This window comes from Colletotrichum karsti (genome assembly GCF_011947395.1).
Source record: "Colletotrichum karsti strain CkLH20 chromosome Unknown Scaffold15, whole genome shotgun sequence".
Lineage (NCBI taxonomy): Eukaryota > Fungi > Ascomycota > Sordariomycetes > Glomerellales > Glomerellaceae > Colletotrichum > Colletotrichum karsti.
Window position 1 is genome coordinate 529,068 of NW_024065915.1, and position 16,856 is coordinate 545,923.

The 16,856-nt window shown below is 54.6% G+C and overlaps 8 protein-coding genes across 8 annotated transcripts; 3 read left to right on the plus strand and 5 right to left on the minus strand.

Moving 5' to 3' along the window:
• Positions 1 to 281: 281 nt before the first annotated feature.
• Positions 282 to 1,118, plus strand: CkaCkLH20_05397 (uncharacterized protein; the record flags this gene model as incomplete). The annotated part of the gene is made up of 1 exon (XM_038888116.1): positions 282 to 1,118. The coding sequence occupies one exon, from the start codon at positions 282 to 284 to the stop codon at positions 1,116 to 1,118; it is 837 nt and encodes a 278-aa protein (XP_038746592.1).
• Positions 1,119 to 1,276: 158 nt separating this feature from the next.
• On the minus strand, positions 1,277 to 2,029 carry CkaCkLH20_05398 (DJ-1/PfpI family protein; the record flags this gene model as incomplete). Its single annotated transcript, XM_038888117.1, has 2 exons — positions 1,277 to 1,888; positions 1,949 to 2,029. The coding sequence occupies 2 exons, from the start codon at positions 2,027 to 2,029 to the stop codon at positions 1,277 to 1,279; spliced, it is 693 nt and encodes a 230-aa protein (XP_038746593.1).
• A 1,241-nt stretch (positions 2,030 to 3,270) lies between these two features.
• CkaCkLH20_05399 (methyltransferase domain-containing protein) lies at positions 3,271 to 4,635 on the minus strand (the record flags this gene model as incomplete). The annotated part of the gene is made up of 4 exons (XM_038888118.1): positions 3,271 to 3,352; positions 3,400 to 4,154; positions 4,218 to 4,240; positions 4,290 to 4,635. The coding sequence occupies 4 exons, from the start codon at positions 4,633 to 4,635 to the stop codon at positions 3,271 to 3,273; spliced, it is 1,206 nt and encodes a 401-aa protein (XP_038746594.1).
• Positions 4,636 to 5,247: 612 nt separating this feature from the next.
• CkaCkLH20_05400 (uncharacterized protein) lies at positions 5,248 to 6,429 on the minus strand (the record flags this gene model as incomplete). Its single annotated transcript, XM_038888119.1, has 3 exons — positions 5,248 to 5,745; positions 5,835 to 6,342; positions 6,401 to 6,429. The coding sequence occupies 3 exons, from the start codon at positions 6,427 to 6,429 to the stop codon at positions 5,248 to 5,250; spliced, it is 1,035 nt and encodes a 344-aa protein (XP_038746595.1).
• A 3,220-nt stretch (positions 6,430 to 9,649) lies between these two features.
• On the plus strand, positions 9,650 to 10,557 carry CkaCkLH20_05401 (uncharacterized protein; the record flags this gene model as incomplete). The annotated part of the gene is made up of 2 exons (XM_038888120.1): positions 9,650 to 9,924; positions 9,990 to 10,557. The coding sequence occupies 2 exons, from the start codon at positions 9,650 to 9,652 to the stop codon at positions 10,555 to 10,557; spliced, it is 843 nt and encodes a 280-aa protein (XP_038746596.1).
• Positions 10,558 to 10,839: 282 nt separating this feature from the next.
• CkaCkLH20_05402 (uncharacterized protein) lies at positions 10,840 to 11,343 on the minus strand (the record flags this gene model as incomplete). The annotated part of the gene is made up of 1 exon (XM_038888121.1): positions 10,840 to 11,343. The coding sequence occupies one exon, from the start codon at positions 11,341 to 11,343 to the stop codon at positions 10,840 to 10,842; it is 504 nt and encodes a 167-aa protein (XP_038746597.1).
• Positions 11,344 to 12,240: 897 nt separating this feature from the next.
• Positions 12,241 to 13,678, plus strand: CkaCkLH20_05403 (TATA box binding protein associated factor; the record flags this gene model as incomplete). The annotated part of the gene is made up of 2 exons (XM_038888122.1): positions 12,241 to 12,631; positions 12,687 to 13,678. 2 exons carry the CDS (start codon positions 12,241 to 12,243, stop codon positions 13,676 to 13,678), a joined length of 1,383 nt encoding a protein of 460 aa, XP_038746598.1.
• A 447-nt stretch (positions 13,679 to 14,125) lies between these two features.
• On the minus strand, positions 14,126 to 14,858 carry CkaCkLH20_05404 (uncharacterized protein; the record flags this gene model as incomplete). Its single annotated transcript, XM_038888123.1, has 3 exons — positions 14,126 to 14,570; positions 14,665 to 14,761; positions 14,819 to 14,858. The coding sequence occupies 3 exons, from the start codon at positions 14,856 to 14,858 to the stop codon at positions 14,126 to 14,128; spliced, it is 582 nt and encodes a 193-aa protein (XP_038746599.1).
• Between the last annotated feature and the right edge of the window lie 1,998 nt (positions 14,859 to 16,856).

The following is a 16,856-nucleotide window of genomic DNA, read 5'->3' on the forward strand; positions in this document are numbered from 1 at the left end:
GTATGCTTGGCTCAGAAGCGAGCTCGCAAGTGACTGACACTTTCATCTGAGTTAACTCGGCAGCTATAGTGAATCTCCAACACGCATCGCAGAGATCCCACTTCGCTGGTGAATCATCATGATAGGGAACATACTTAACCTCGACAATATCTGGCTCGATTCAACTTCCAACGCTGCGGACAAGTCAGAACCCGAAGGACCTCATCTACGCGCAGCCCTTCACAGCCTGTGGCACCCATCTCATGCCAACTACCCAACGGATCATCAACTTCACATCAAGCATGCCTTTTGGCGGTCCACCTCTGGGTGGTCGCGACAGAACCGCCTTCATCCTGTCCAAAATCTCCCATCTCATCGGAGAGGCGGTTCTCCAAGCAGAGGTTCGCAAAATGCCCAGAGATTGGTACGATGCCATTCCTCAGCTCGGCGACTTCACTTACCCTGAATTCTTCGACAGACACAAGGGTCAAATCCTCGACGAGTACCTGAGATATTACTGCAAGTTCTGGGGTGACACGCAGCCGAGACCCGCGAGGGAGGAAGACAGACTCGCTAGCGGCGCCGGTGGTCTGCGCCTGTTCAACTATGAGGAGAAGTTGGCCGAAGACGCGATGATGTGTGTCAGACACCGCTTGCCACTCAGCAGCTGGGAGAAAATCGTTGATTACTTTATCGACATCGGTCACGACCACGAGGACTTGGGCCGACACAAGTACTTCATATTGGATTGCTTCCTCGCTCACTGGGCCGACGCGGTGTCGAAAGACCTTGTCCGAATGCAGTTTTTCCTACCGAATGGCGTCGTCTCGGCTCATGGCACCAGAGACTCGGTGTACCTGGTTGCGGATGTCGATAATGGCGAGCCGCGCATTTCGAGGCGCCATGTCCAGAACATGCGTCTCGAACACAGAATTCGCAATGGCAGCATCATGTTGGAGTGTCGGTTATTGGACAGTGCACACATGGGAGAGGTGGTGCGGATGACGTTCGGGGTTATGGACGCGGAGGAAGCGGTTGATCTGTTCCGAGACGGGGTCTGTGTTTCCTCCAACATGGAGCATTGGGGAATGCGACGGCGGCCTATTGATGTGGAAGAGATTGAGATTGAAGAGGTTTGAGTAGAGCTGAGGGTTGACAATACTGAATAATGAGTGTAACCGAGGCAAACAACTAGAACTCACGGGGCATGAGAGAGAGATGCAGATTGACAGCGCTTGAAATTGGTATTACTATGTATCCATCATAACTTTTTTCATCATCATATCATAATCATCCTCTACAGACCCAGGGCCTTGACAATGGCCTTTCCGACACCGTGGGCAGAAGCGGGGTTCTGGCCGGTGATGACAATGCCATCAGTGATGACCTTCTCACCCCAAGGGGCGTCGGCAAGGGCGTAGTTGCCGCCGACCTCCTTCAGGCGGTTCTCCAGCAGGAAGTTCATCTCGGGGGTGAAGCCAGCCTGGTCCTCCTCGGTGTTGGAGAAGCCGGTGACGTTCTTGCCCTTGCAGAGGTACTCGCCGTCGTGGGTCTTCGCGCTGACGATGGCGCCGGGGCCGTGGCAGACGGCGGCGACGGGCTTGTTCTGGGCGGCGAAGTCGGCGATGAGCTTCAGGGACTGCTCGTCGAAGGCGAGGTCGAACATGGGGCCGTGGCCGCCGGGGTAGAAGATGGCGTCGAACTCGGAGGCGCGGCCGACGAACTCGGAGAGGGGCTTGGTGTTCTCCCAGATCTCCTTGTGGTTCTCGAGGAAGTTCTTGGAAGAGGGGTCCTCCTTGAACATGTCGACGGAGACCTGGTCGAGGGGAGCGACGCCGCCCTTGGGGGAGGCGAAGGTCATCTCGACACCGGCCTCCTTGAGGACATCGTAGGGGTGGGCAAGCTCGGGCTGTAAAATTGGGGGTTAGACGTGATCGTTGAAATAGTACGAGCGTTGGTTTCAGCTTACCAGGTACCAGCCGATGGGCTTGCCGGTCTTGGGGATCTTGTCGCAAGAGGTGAGAACAACGAGGACCTTCTTGGCAGCCATTTTTGATGTGTTTTGTTGGGGTTTAGATGGCGGGTTTCAAATAGACGTTGAGGGGTATCGAATGGGTATCAAATCGTAGGAAAGTAGAGAATGCTGGATTTCTTAGACAAAACCTCCTCTCTCTTAGTCGCGGGGTGTCGAGCTCTTTTGTAGTCGTGTTCTCCCACCCCCGTCAGCTCCGTTTCCATCACGACCAACGGTGGTCTGGCCATCACGGTAGAATTCCGCCCTCTCCAGCTTACCCCACCATCAAACAAGTGAAGTCGGTAGCTCGTAAGGTGTTGGTAAGAGTGGCATGGCACGGCAAGGATTGGAGGAGCACATAGCTTCACCCCGCCAATTGGTCAGCTTGACGTCACACCGATGTGATTTCCCCTTTCCGTATGGCGTCTCCGTGGCCCTAGACGGCATTGACATGTGTCGGTCATCGGGTTTGACTCAGTTCATCTCTCGTCGACCCCACCGATTCACTCTCCAGGAGAACGTGGGTTGCAAATTTTCTTCAGTGGTCGAGGCCAACTCCACACGTCGATTGTTGACAAAGCATGCGGACGATTAAACTCTCCGGCTGCTTCCATGCCCTGCCACGTCTTGCCATAATCGGCATCCGGAGACCAGGGACCTGGGGGCGGGAGGAGGACGCCGAGTGGGTGAAGCGGCGAGAGCGAGTGGGGGTTTTTGGAGTTTTGGAGGGGGAAATCTCCATAGAATCATGATAGAACTGTGTCCATTAAATCCGATGGGGCAAATCGTCATAACGCCGACGATCATGTCCTGGAATTTTCTTCGAAAACGAGCCCCGAGACCCCCCGGCAAAGATGCCGTTTCCGGCACGCATCCGCCGAGTTGTCGGGCAACTTGGCAACCGCTTTGTCCATCGTTATCGGTTCCCATCAACCCATCCAATGTGGATCTCCAGCTCATCGGCCTCGGCATCTCTTTCGTCTATGCAACGGCTACACCCGATCATGCCGCGGCTGCCGTGTGTTACGCGCCTTGCGTGGAAGCTTGCTTGAACATATCACTCGCCAACACCCCGCGTTCTCATGATAAAGTTGACCATGAATCGTGCCTTGCATGCGTTTTGATATTCCAAGTCTTGGACGACAGCTATCACGACAGGAATAACAACCCGAGAACGAATTACTCCGCGGGCTAGCGGAGTTCAACACCAGCAAGTCACGATAACGTAGTCTCACGAACCCTTGGCTTCACATATAGTATCTCAACGTTCTTCCGGCCTATCCAGCGGTTTCGGATCGCGTCTCAGCCGCACGATGAGCCCCTCCTGCATTCAGAGGCTTCTGGCCCCAGACCGCCATGCTTCAAAGCGTCAGCATTAACCACGTAGTCATCAGGGTCGGACTCACATCGTCAGATAGGCGTGGATGTTTCTATCCGCCATGTCCCTTCGCACATCCACGAGCAGCATCTCGGCTTCCTCGCGAGTCCATCCCAGCACTTGGGTGAAGATCTTCATCGTGATGCCCTGCACTCCCTCGAGGTTGTTGGTCATCTGCATTGCCCCGAGTATCTTCTGGTTCCGTCCTCTGGCCCACGGCGTCGACGGGACTGCGTACTTTCTTTGCTGGATATTCTGGAACCCGGCCTCGGCCATGTTCTCCGCGAATCCGAACGGCGATAACGCGTTGCGTCCAGCCCGACGAATGCCCTCCAAAAGAGAATCGTTCCAGCGTCGCAGAGCAGTGCCCTCCAGCGAGCTGTCCACAGCCCTGAAGTCGATCACCGTCTCTTGGAACTCGACCCATCCCCCGGGGTTCAGGTTGTCGTAGATCTGGCAGAACAGCTTGGGGAAGTCGAAGATGGAGGTGCACATGTAGCGGCCGTGGATGTAGTCGAACTTATGCCCGTACATCCACTCGTCCTCGGCGTCATCGATCTCGAAGCGGCAGTTTCCCGGGACGTATTCGGGCTGGATGGGACTCAGATCGCTGCCAAGGACCTCCGACTCCGGGTTCAGGTCGGCGAACTCGATTGCCCAGATCCCCGTGCCCGTCCCGATGTCCAGGACGCGGTGGGGCTTATCAACGGGGGCCAGGCCGAGCTTACCGTCGAGTATGCGGAGGGCGATGGCATGCTGTAGGTCCAGACGACCCTGCTCTTGCTGCGGACGAAGCGTGTCAAATTCTGTGTTTCCGCAGCGTGTCTGGACAGCACGGTTTCATACCTCGTCATTGGGAAGAAAGTATTCTGAGAAGGGTCAGCCAGTGATCGATGCTGGATTCAGACGTCAACTTACTTCCTTCTTTATACCTATGGTACGTCCGTCCAAACTCTTCTACAAACCTGTACACGCTTGAGGCTACCGACGCCGACGACGAAGCTCTTTCTCCGTCGATGCCCAGAGCCGAGTCGGCGTCACTGTCATCGGTGTCGATACTAAGCTCAACGGACGAAGCGCTCGCGCCGTTCACGGAATCTACTTCGTCCAGGTTCACGAGGGTTGTCGCTATGCTGTTTCTATCGTTGCCGGTTACAGGGTCCGCAGCCCACTCGCCCCCAACGACGTGACGGTCCCCGTCAACCGATCCGTGAGCCGGTGTGCTCCGGTCCCCGGCCCCGCTCTGCGCGTTGGAACTCTCCATCAGTGCCGTTCGCCGTTTGAATCGCCGGTATGAAGCGTCTCAAGCTGTAAACATTCAACGCGCCGGCCAGAAGAAAGCTGGCGAAATGATTATATGCGACTGGTAACGTGAAGGCATCGTGGGGCTGAAGAAACGAGCGCGACGCGACCGCAACCACTTCCCAAGGAGACCGAGGATTTCCCAGGGCGACGACGCCATGGCGTCACACCATGACCCAAATGCATCCCAGAATCTTTGGTGGCTAGAATTCCAGACCGCTGTCGACCAGCATAGCGGCATGATTAAGCGGGCGAATTAATGGCTGCATCGGGAGAAGGATGTCACCACATCCGTCGCGCTAGAGATAGCGTCAAAGATCGTCCTGATACATCATCTATCCTTCTTTGCCGTCTTTCTCATACGGTTAATCGATGTTGGGCGCGAGACCATCATATCCGTAATTCAATGAGTGAGCATGAGGTTTTTTACATATACAGACAGTTCCCAGATGAGCCCTGATCAAGTATCCTTGTTATCAACAACTTCATGCTTAGGACATCTACGACGATTACAAATGCGAGACATTGATCAACTCTACCAGGGTACCATTCTTTGCGCCCGCACGCTGCTATTCTAGAAAGGGAATGGCATTTTCGGGACGTACATCTCCTCGAGATACTTCACCTCCTCAGCGCTCAACTCGAGATCCAGAGCTCCAACAGCTTGATCTATCCTCTCCCTCGTCTCCAAACCGCAAATAGGCATGCATCCCTTGGAAATCAGCCACGCCTGGGCAATCTGAGCCATCGAGACACCCTTCTTAGCCGCGAGGTCTTCCGCCCTTCCGACAATCGCCCTGTCGGCGCCATTCTCCGAGCCCCGGAAGAGCAGCTGCAAGAACGGGTCCTTCTGCTCTCGCGGATCGGTGCGGTCGGTCCATGGGTGCGCCAGGACTCCGGCGGCCAGCGGCGACCACGGGAATAAGCCGACACTCGTGGCGTTGCAGTACGGGTTCATCTCCCTCTCCTCCTCGCGGTAGAGCAGGTTGTACATGCCCTGCATGGAGATGAACTGGTGCCAGCCGTTCTGCTTGGCGACGTTTTGGAGCATCTGGAACTCCCAGGCGGCCATCTGGTTTCACTCGTTGTAAGTTACACGATTGGCACAGGGACCAGGAGCACATGGCCCATCGACGGGAGGGAGGCTTTCAATAGACTTACCGAGCTGGCTCCGATGTATCGGACCTTTCCACTTTCAATAACATCATTGAGCGCTCTCATGATTTCCTCCGGGGGAACATCGCGGTCCATCCGGTGAATTTGCAGCACATCGACGTAAGTTCCGAGCCGCTCGACGCTGCGGTCTACAGCATCAAGAATATGTTTTCGAGACAGCCCGACCTGGTTGACGCGGGGTCCGTCGTTGCTGGTGAGGTTCGCAGGATCAATAGGGCCCCTGTCCTCGTCGACGAACTGGAAACACTTGGACATGACGACGAGCTTCGAGCGCGGGATGTTGTATTCCTTGATGGCAGCTCCCACGATCTCTTCGGACCTGCCGTTGGAATACGTATCGGCGACATCCCAAGTGTTGATGCCCCGGTCGAAAGCGTACTTGAGAATCGGCAGAGCCTCGTCTTTGTCGAGGAGCCATGGTTGCCAGTTCTTGTCGCCGAAGCTCATGCAGCCGAGGACGATCTGGGAGACCTTCAGGCCGGACTTGCCCACGCTGAACGACAGCTTGTTTAGCCTTTACTTTGTGTTCTTTTTGTGCGCTTTCCACTCACCGGACGTATTTCATGGATTTTTCTGTCATCTTGAGCTGCTGTAGACGAAGGACTAAAAGTAGCAAGATGTTGGTATGCGTCTCGATAGTAGATGGAACGATTGCAGTGCAGAGGGAACATCTCTGACGATAATCCAGACCTACTTATACGTCTTTCATGAAAGACTCGTCTCATAGCACTCGATGCTCCGTTCCAGTCTCAGCAAGAGGTTCATAGCATCTAGACCTCGATGTCCCAACGCCGAACATGGGTCAGCCCTCCGGCCCGGCCCCGGCGCATGTCCCACAAAATAATCCAAGTGCATTAGTGCCGTGCCGTTGAGCTGGCGGGGCCGTCGGTACTAAGAATGGAGATAAGGGAACTTGCTGACAGCCCAGTCGATTGCGGATCTTGGGAATGGCAGAATTGCAGCATGACTCGCTTGATTCAATGATCCCAGGGAAGGCGGACTCTCAATGTCCAAGCCAGCGAGAACATCATGTATGCCTCCATTGCCTGTGTTCCAATGCAGTCTACGTCATACCTAGAAAACAATCATCCGCTCTCCGCGTTTTGCTCTCCAGTGATTAGTCGCCAGCAGCAGTCCTGGACATCCTCGTGTCAGGAACCCCCATTTTCGGAAGAAAGCATCGTTGGCTTCCCACGCCGTCTGGTCCCAAGAGTGGCCCCATACTATCAGCGACGGCCTACCGCTGAGCTCTTCGTCCTTCACCTCCAGTATATCGGCACACAGCTCATCGTCATCCACCACCGCAGCCTTCATCCCGAGAAGCACATTGTCTCGGAAAGTAGGAAAGGGGAACAGGTCAATCCACGGGTGATGAGGGACCGTCTTCTGCAGAGGAGTTGGACATAAATCCGGGTGTATGGACTGATCATGTGTGACATAACCTGGTCTAAGGGGCCCATTCAAGTTGAACACGGATACGGAGTCTTCCCGGCAGAGACCATCGACGGGAATTCCTATGGCCGTGGCATTATGTGCCAGGGCAGCGAGAACTCGGAGACGAATGAGAACATGCAAAGCTGAAGGCCTCGGGGCGTGTAGAGAGTAGCCCTCGTATACTTCTCTGATGCGGCTACGAGCCAAGCTCAGTCTTTGAGGGCATGCTATGAGGTCGCACCCTCTGAGAAGGCCTGTCATAACGCTTCTTCTGCATGTATCCGGCGTAAGACTAATGGTGTCTGATGTCGCTGAGCTCTGGTCCCCACAGGACCCTTGGTTCTGTTTTCTTCTCCTGCCTTCACTTGGTCAGTTTCATTATCGTCTTCTGGTATGAGTGAGAACGAACGATAGGCGCGCTGGTTGAGTTTGTTCTGCAGCTTCTTTCTGCGTACTTGGTTTGAGATGCCCGTCCAGACATCACCTGGCTCCCATACATCGCAATGCATCGACATGATGGGCTTGTTGGACAGGCAGCTCGGGGTTAGATCCGAGTGGTATTTGTGAGATGGTGTGTGTTCGAGTAAGACCGTAGAGGCAGAGTAAACTGTGTCTCAACTTCCAGGGTAAAAAAGATGCATCACCAACGTCAAAAGAGTCAGCAACTCTCAGAAGCAAAAGGTTTGGACGAACAGGGAATCGAACCCTGGACCACTCACAAGTTCGGGAATTCTTTCCCACATGCTAAGCGAGTATTATACCACTAAACCATTCGCCCAAGATGATTTCGCCCGGACTTGAACCGGAGACCTTCAGTGTGTTAGACTGACGTGATAACCAACTACACCACGAAACCATTTGATTTGTTGAGGTGGTGTGGACGACAAGATGGTCATGAAGGGTTGGATGTTGTGGGCGAGTAGGGCAGGGCGGGCCGGGGCTTGAGATGGCTTCAAATTTGTGGTTGCACGCGTCCGAGATGGAATGCGGGGCAGCAAGCTGCAAATCGGGTAAATTGGCTCGAACAACGGAATGCCAGTCTTTGAAAACCAACCCTTGCCTGAAAATCCAAGCTAAAGTCAAGTGGACCGGTGGAACCAGATAACAGGGCTTTTGCTGGCGGAAATGAACCTGTTTTCAGCCCTCCGACGCCGATATGGGTCTCTCCGGTCCGGAGCCGATGAAAGGTCGGACGAGGAGTCGCGCAGGCCGATGAGACTACGTCTTCCCAAGCAGTCTGACCCTAAGACATGCGAATGCGAAGAAGATCAATTGTGAGCGACTCTCCAAGACGTCAGTCTCAGCCTAAGTGCAACAGAAACAAGTGATGTGTCGAGCGATCGAGCGTATTTACGCTCAGAATAATAAGCACTCGACAGCACTAGTTCAGAAATCTGCTGGCTTGGCGAAGGATTTGGTCTCCTGTGAGAGGCCGCTCTCGAACTGGATTTGAGGCTGGGCGTGGCGGTGGCCGTAGGATTCTGAAGATCCCTGAGATCACAGCCACGCCTTGTATCTCACAATACGCATTTAGTGTCACAAGCTATGTTTGTGGCTTTGGAAATCGAGGAGAAGAATGACATTCGACGTATCCAATTTCAGTATGTCGTCCGCAAATCCATTGAGACGAAGGTTCATCTCAATTGTTGCGACAGGTAGCTAAGATGAACCAGCGGGCAGCCAACCAGCTCGATACGCCAGGATCCTTGCTGCTTTCTCCAAAGTGACCGATACAGGGGTAGCCATCTTTCAGTGCCGATATCAACTCAGCTGCTGCTTCGGTCTTTACGGTGACGCAGATGAGCGACAGAATAATGCGATAAAATCTCCTTGGCCGAGTATACGGGCCACTCGCAAGTCTCTCGTCTTAGGAATGTCATCATTTGGACAAGAGGATCTCTGCCTGCCGGATAGCGTAACCGCATAACAGGTACAACACAGTACAGACCCTGCAGATCCAGTCAGCAAAGCCAAGAAGAGAATCCATCTCAAGACACATCTCTTGAATACGACTCTGATTGGGCAAAGTAAACAGGCAGCCGGCGCCCTCAGCCCTCTCGCACTCGAACCCCGGACTTTCGCACTCGCTTAATCCAATTCAGTGGGGCCAGATCCCGCTCAAGCTGCCTCCGGGGGCCGAACGTCCAGGGCGCCGCGACCCGATCTTCGGGACCGCCTCAAAGGCATCGCATGCAGGACATCATCCATCAACATATAACATAAAGGGAACTGCGGCTTCTATTCATTGTATTTTCGATGCTATCAGTCAAGAATCGTTTCCTCCCTCAACTAATAATTATTTTCCGACTTCCACTTCAAATATAGAGCTACAGTCCCTACTGCACTTACACCAAAGTTCCACAACCATGGCCGTACGCGAGTTCCGCTTCCGCGACGGCGTAGCCATCGCCCAGATCATAGTATTCGCAGTCTTCCTCGCCTTTGGCATCCTGTTCCGGTTCCAAAAACGAATGGGCTGGTTCGGCATCTCATTCATCTCGACAATACGAGTCGTCGGCGCGGGCTGCATGCTCGGAACGATCTTCACCTCCTCGAAAGGCCTCTGGGCCACCATCTTCGTCTGCGAGTCCCTCGGTCTCGTCCTGCTCACGTTCGTGCTGTTGGACCTGCTGAAGAGAGTGTAAGTCTATTCATCAAAGGATCAACATGACATAATAACAAAGCCCTCGCTTACACATCCCTCAGAAACCACTTCGTTCAAGCCCTCACGCAGTGGCACTTCCGCGTCCCCGAGCTCATCTGCTGGGCCGGCCTCGCCATCTCGATCGCCGACTACGTCCTCGCCAGCAAGAAGACGGAGAACGCCATGGCCCCGGGTTCCCTGACGAAGGCGGGCGTGGGTCTCTTCGCCGCTCTGTATTTCTGGGGCGTTCTCCTGTTCCTCTGGCTGGCGCGTGAGTGGAAGAGGATTCCCGAGGGCGAGAGACGCTCGATGATTGGCTTCGGCGCCTGTTTCCCCTTCATGGTCGTCCGCATCTCCTACACGATTGCGTACGTCAGCACCGGCGAGAGACGGTTCAGCGCCGTCAACGGGGATACTATGCTGTACCTGTTCATGAACTTTTTGATGGAGTTTGCCATCTTGGGGTGTGTGGTGTGGACTATCTGGGGGTTGGAGAGGTTGCATCTGCATGAGCGAGTTGGTCAAGGTCGAGACAAGAGCAACAGTATGGATGAGCTAGTTGGTTCTGGTAGAGGGGATCGAAATGATGAGACCGACGCGGTACATGCGAATGGAGGGCAAAGGGTTTAGGGGGGATGCATGGTTGAGTAGTGTTTGTTTTTTTCTTGTCTAATTATGATACCCTAGACTTTTCGAGTCCGTTGCCTGGCTTCTCTCCTGAGTAAGTCTTCGAATTGTAAACAACTCGTGTGGCAACTCATGGAGTTTGTTAGCACATACCGATGGTATAAAAGTGATCCAGATGATAGCTTGTGCAAGCAGCATGGGTGGACATCACCTACGTCCAAGTTGGTTCGGACAATCCTGGATGTCTCGAAAATCGAAGAACTTGTCGTCAAGGAAATGAACAACTCACACGAACCACGAAGCTAGAGAAAGTGATGCCAGTACACCCATCGGGCTGCATAAACCACACCAAACTCGTGCAATCATAGCAGCCAACGCTCGTTTCCACTTCGCCCCCACGTCCCTGCTTCTTCTCCAGTAGACCGGCACGGCAATCAGTGCAGCGACGGTCATAATGACAGGGGCGATTTCCATGTAAGTTGTCTTCGGCGTCATGTAGTTCCTGATCTTGTAGTTGGGGAACCGACCCCAGGTGACGCCGATGAAGTCGGCGGACAGGATGTACAGGAGTATCTCGGCCACCAAGGTGCTGCGGTATGAGTCGACGTATACGTCCTCCTTTTCTAGGATGCCAGAAACGTGGAACTCCTGGGGTGTTGGCTTCTCTGGAGATATTTGGTCGATGTCCTCCTGAGGTGACATGATGTTGCTTGAATACGTCGTCTGTCCCCCGGTCTTGACGACGGCCAAGCTGTAGAATAGGTTCCCGAGGAATAGGAATGAGATCATGAAGCTGAAGATACACACGTACCGGAGTCGTGCTTACCGTCGGACATTGAACTGAAGATACACTGCTGGGAGCAATGATTCATTCTATGGGAATTGGTGGAAGCTCGTCGGAGTCGGAGTCGTAGGAGCCTTTGCTGCCGTGGACCAGATATCCAGCGTGACTTGATTCGAAGTCGCCAGCCCTTTTGATATCCGAGAGCCCTTGATTCAGAGCTTTCTAACGTGCGGACGGTCGAGATTCCGCTTGTCTGAACCCAGTTGAAGCATCGTCATTTATTTGCTCTCGACTCTTGTGTCCGAGCAGCGCCGCTAAGGGACATTCTGCGTTGCGACATGCATACATTCTGCACCGCTTCCGAGTCACCAAGAGATAACTTCAGTTGACCCGGATTTCAATATCCGATTGGGGTATCAGTTACACTGAAGTATTCAGTGGTTCGATACCGACTTTAAAGATGGACTGGGTCGGTAGGAAGAGTTAAGGTACGCTTGAGAGCATAGGAACAATACCCCCATGACCGTCATCGGAACATGAGGTATCTGTAATAACAATACCAAGAATGAAGATTGCCATCCGGTTGATGTATGAGTAACTCCGATTTGATATGAATCCCCGCCTCATTGAAGTGAGCGAGATGGATTGAAAGGTGAATTCAATGGTTTGTGAGATTGACGTTGACTTCAACTGTGCTTCAGGCGAGCCCATCGCAACTGCCACTGTAACAGACCCCGCTTCAGCACCTTCCTCAGCAAGGTCCAGCGAGCTGTACTGGCTCCACCGCAGCATCTCCTTACCCCAACTTTTCAGCCTCGCCTTCAACTTTACGTCGACACCACTTTACTCTGCGCCTCGTCGCATCACCATCACCCGTCGAAGCACGCCAATCGAACGACGCGATGGCGGCCAACGACGCGCCCAAGCTCCTCTGGAACCCAGAAAACGTCAAGGACGTCGCCGAGTCCGTCGGCATCTCCAACCTCAACGACGACGCGCAGCGCTGCCTCACCCAGGATGTCGAGTACCGCATCGGCCAGGTCATCGTCGAGGCCCTGCGCTTCATGCGCGCAGCTCGCCGCACGACGCTGACCGTTAACGACATCAGCACCGCTCTCAAAGTCCTCAACGTCGAACCTCTGTACGGCTATGACTCGACGCGCCCGCTGCGCTACGGCGAGGCCAGCTTGGGTCCCGGCCAGCCGCTGTTCTACATCGAGGACGAGGAGGTCGATTTCGAGAAGCTCATCAACGCGCCCCTTCCCAAGGTCCCGCGCGACATGAGCTTCACAGGTGCGCCTTCCGTTCAATTCACGTCGATGATTTGACTAACGCTTACCTCGTACAGCACACTGGCTCGCAATCGAAGGCGTCCAACCCTCGATCCCCCAAAACCCGACCACCGCCGAGTCTCGAAGTCAAGAACTCGTACCCAAGGGTCCAGGCGCTAACCCTGCCCTGGCCGCTCTTGCCGGAAACGATTCCCTCTCCTTCCGCCCTGCCGTCAAGCATGTCGTCTCCAAGGAACTCATCCTCTACTTCGAAAAGGTCCAAAACGCCCTCCTCGACGATAACCCCGACGAAGAAGTCGTGCGCCTCCGCCAGGCCGCCCTCGAGTCCGTCCGCGACGACCCCGGCCTGCATCAGCTGATCCCCTACTTCATCAACTTCGTCGCCAACCAAGTCACGCACCGCCTCGACGACGTCTTCACCCTCCGCCAGTCGATGGAGCTGACCCTAGCCCTGATATCGAACAAGAAGCTTTACCTCGACCCGTACGCCAACTCCATCGCAGCACCAGTGTTGACCTGCATCCTCAGCCGCAAGATTGGCAACGAGGACGGCGCCAACTTTATTCGCGAGCAGTACGAGCTCCGCGAGTTCTCCGCTTCCCTGCTCGGCCAGATCGCGCGCAAGTACGCCGCTTCGAACAACCTGCTTCGTCCCAAGCTGGTGCGCACATGTCTCAAGTTCTTCATGGACCCGGATAAGCCGCCCGCCACGCACTTCGGTGCCATCTCGGGTGTCGCGTCTGCCGGCGGGCCTGAGGCTGTCAGGGTGCTAGTGCTCAAGTGTCTCCGGGCGTACAGCGACAACATCTTGCAGCCGTTGAAAGATAAGGAAGGCATCGAGTTCGAGATGTTGGTGGGTGGCATTCTTAAGGCTATTGCTACCATGGTCGAGGACGAGAGGACCGCTGTCAACGGTGTCAATGGCAGCGTCGACAATCACGCCGCAGAGCTCAATGAGTTCATCGGCCCCATTCTGGGCGAGCGGCTGATTAACCTGGGAAACAGGAGACTGGTGCGACAGGTGCTGGATGCTCGCAACATTGAATAGAATTCGTCATTTCCAGCATCCGAGGCGTATGGGCGTTTGGGCTAGGCATGGCAAAACAGGATTGGGAGGCATACCATATTAGTTTGCACACGTTGGTGTAGATATTCAATCAGGACTTTCTTGACGCAGACCGTCTTCGCATGGTTCCGGGGACGTCGTTATACATTCCCGTTCGCGGGCCAAGTATGCATGTGTTTGAACGGATGAATGGATTAACTTGCTTGTTTAACTCAAGGGAATTCATTTTACAACTTTCAGTCTATACAGTCCCTTGCCTTGGGCAATGGGAGGCCTTACGCCCGATAACCTCGAAGCAGGGCGCCGCCCGGTGAAAAACGCCAGTCGCCCCCATCTTCCTCGCAATATCCCGCCCCTCATCCCCTATTACCATTTGTCTTCGGAATCTTCCGTCCTGAAAGAACCTCCTCTTCTCATAAAGGGAACCGTCTACCACGCGAAAGCAAGACCGAGCGCCGAAACCAGCGAGGAGGTCCAGATGACCCAGCCCCACTTGACGATCTCGGGCTTGGCGAAGCCGAGGGCGAAGTCGTAGGTCAGGTGGCGGATGCCGTTGAAGAAGTGGAAGGTGAAGGGCCAGGCGACGAGGAACTTGAGGGCGGCCTTGACGGCGACGGGGGCGGCGGCGGCGGCGCTGACGAGCGAGGCGGACTCGACGTGCCAGCCGAGGAGGGGCGCGACGAGGTAGGTGCCGAAGTAGACGTAGAAGGCGGCGGAGAGGCCGCCGCCGGTGATGCGGGTCCAGATGGAGGCGCCGAACCAGGTCTGCTCCATCTTGTAGATGGTCAGGTGCGGCGAGATGGGGCGGTTCAGGCGCTGCTTGGCGAGGATCTCGTTGCCGTCCGTCGGGGAGAGCTTGGCGGTCGCGACGGGGCTGCGAGGGGCATGGACGTTAGATTCTCATTCTGAACTCTTTTTCCGGGAGATGTTCCTTAATCGAGGAGGGGGAGAGAGAGGCATTGGCGTACCGGATCTGGGTCGTGGACATGCTTGAGGCGACGACGGCCTTGGGGATCTGGGAGTTGAAGAAGACGGAGGGCTTTCCTGCCGCTGTTCGTGCCGCGCCTCAATCGTCAGCATCGCCAATTCCTCTCATAAACCTGCTTCATGACGTTTACGGACCTCGGCGCAGGGCCGACACGCCCACCCGTTGCGCAATCATGTTTGATATCGATGGAAGTTCGAGAACGTAGAGGTGATTGAAGCCAATCAGTTCGTGCGGTCGGGGAAGGGCGGTCGTTGGTCTTGCGGCTCGGCGGCGCTGCTGCAAGGGGTCGGAATCGGATTGTGAGGGTGTTGATGTCAAGCTCTCTCTCAATGGGCGTCGCCGGAGAGGAATCGCTCCTCGGCTTTTCGGCTGCGATCGACCAATCAGCGCAGACTACTTCCTAAGCTTCTGTGCCCACGTGATCATCGCGCAGATGGGTGAGGTCGGAAAGCCAAGGACCGATTCATCTCCCTCTTACCTAAGCAGGACCTTCCGCACAGACCACATCGGGAAAAAAAATTCGAACCTCTAAATTGGCGCGAGGCTTGGGAAGATTCTTTTCCCTTTCTTCTTCTTCTTCTCCTCAGATAGATAATGGCCGGCCTGCCGCAGCATAACTAATGGGTTTCTTCGGGGACCTGATGAAAGGCGCTGTTTGGTGAACCTTTGGGTTTTTGGGGCTGGCCAGAGAGTAATTCTGGGAATGGATCCTTTCGTTGATCTCGGTGCTGGTATCTTTCCGTCTGGACACCGTTTCATTTATGGGTATCTACATCTTTTCGCCTGCTGCTTCGTGATGTTTGTGACCGGACCTCGCATCCACGGGTCAGTTCGTATTCGAGGGGTATCTGCCTTGGAGTGACCGCGTAGCACTCCGAAAACCTCGTTGCGCGTATATTTTTCGCGGCCTTCCCATGATTGGCAAACAGTCGCCAGTCGAACGCCCGCAGGCATCTTGAGGCTGGTCGAGTCATCACGTCGAGCTTTCCGCCGAACGCAACGCAACGTATGGGCAGTCCTGTCATTGGAGGTCCTGTGCCGCCTATGACTTCTGGGTGATGATTTACCCGAAATCACGAAAATCCCGCCGCTGTCTGGCGTCGTTGCCGTCTTCGCTCAAGATCACAGTTGAATACGCGACGGACAACGCTCGTATGGAACTCTCCGGCGTCAAAGGTGTTCATCGTCGTCGGTCTGTAACAGCGGTGGAATTCTTTGGATGAGGCGCCCACTGAGTGCACTCAGCCACCACAATATAGGTACTTTCATCGGGTGCGACCTCGCAATGCTGTCACAGGCTTTGGAATATCTCCGACCCGAGGATTAAATGGGCCGTAGTCTTGGCCCGACGCCGCCTGCTGGATCATGGACGGCAGCTGACGACACCGCATTGGTCTCTTACTTGAGGGCTAATACATTTGCAATTGCGACAGGAGCAGTCGACAGCAGCAGTCTAAGGGGGGTTTAATAACATAAAACATTCCCCAGTCCATCACTGGTGAACCATTTTCGTCGTTCCCCAGATTCGAGTGTCAACTTGAAGGCGAGTTGACAATAACTGACCGGCTGTGCAGCCGTCATATGGATAGCGACCAAGAAGGCACGGAGAAGATGACGGACCCTGTTGTGGTACAGAACGAAGAGATGGAACCTCAAAAGAAGGAGACTTCGGCTGCTTATGCCTGACGGAATACCTGAGAGACACCGCCGCTGACGAACAGAATCGGACATCGTAATCCTGACCCGGAAAGGCATGGCAAATGTCGCTGAGGTTGACTCGCGATCAAGGTCGTTGTCCTACCTTAGGAACTTGAGCACACGAGGCGTCTGAAAGCGTTAGATATGGGTCAGTCCTGCCAGTTGTCGCTGTTCGGCGCATAGCCACGAGCGAGGTAACACGACTTAAATACTCAGATGGTTGGCACATCCGCGAGCGATGCAGTCTTCTGTGAGACGATGTCAAGGAAGCCGGAGGCCAACGCGTCAGTATGGCGTCCCAAGACCTTCGATATGGATTGTATAAAAAGCCGGTACCGCCCCCTCGTTCCATGCTCTTTCAACCAATTGGGTGTCGACCAACTGCCGTGTCACACAAACTCCATGCAGATGACATAGGTTGTTTATATGGAAACCGTCAGAGCCGTTGACTCCATGAGCGCGAACGAATCCCAC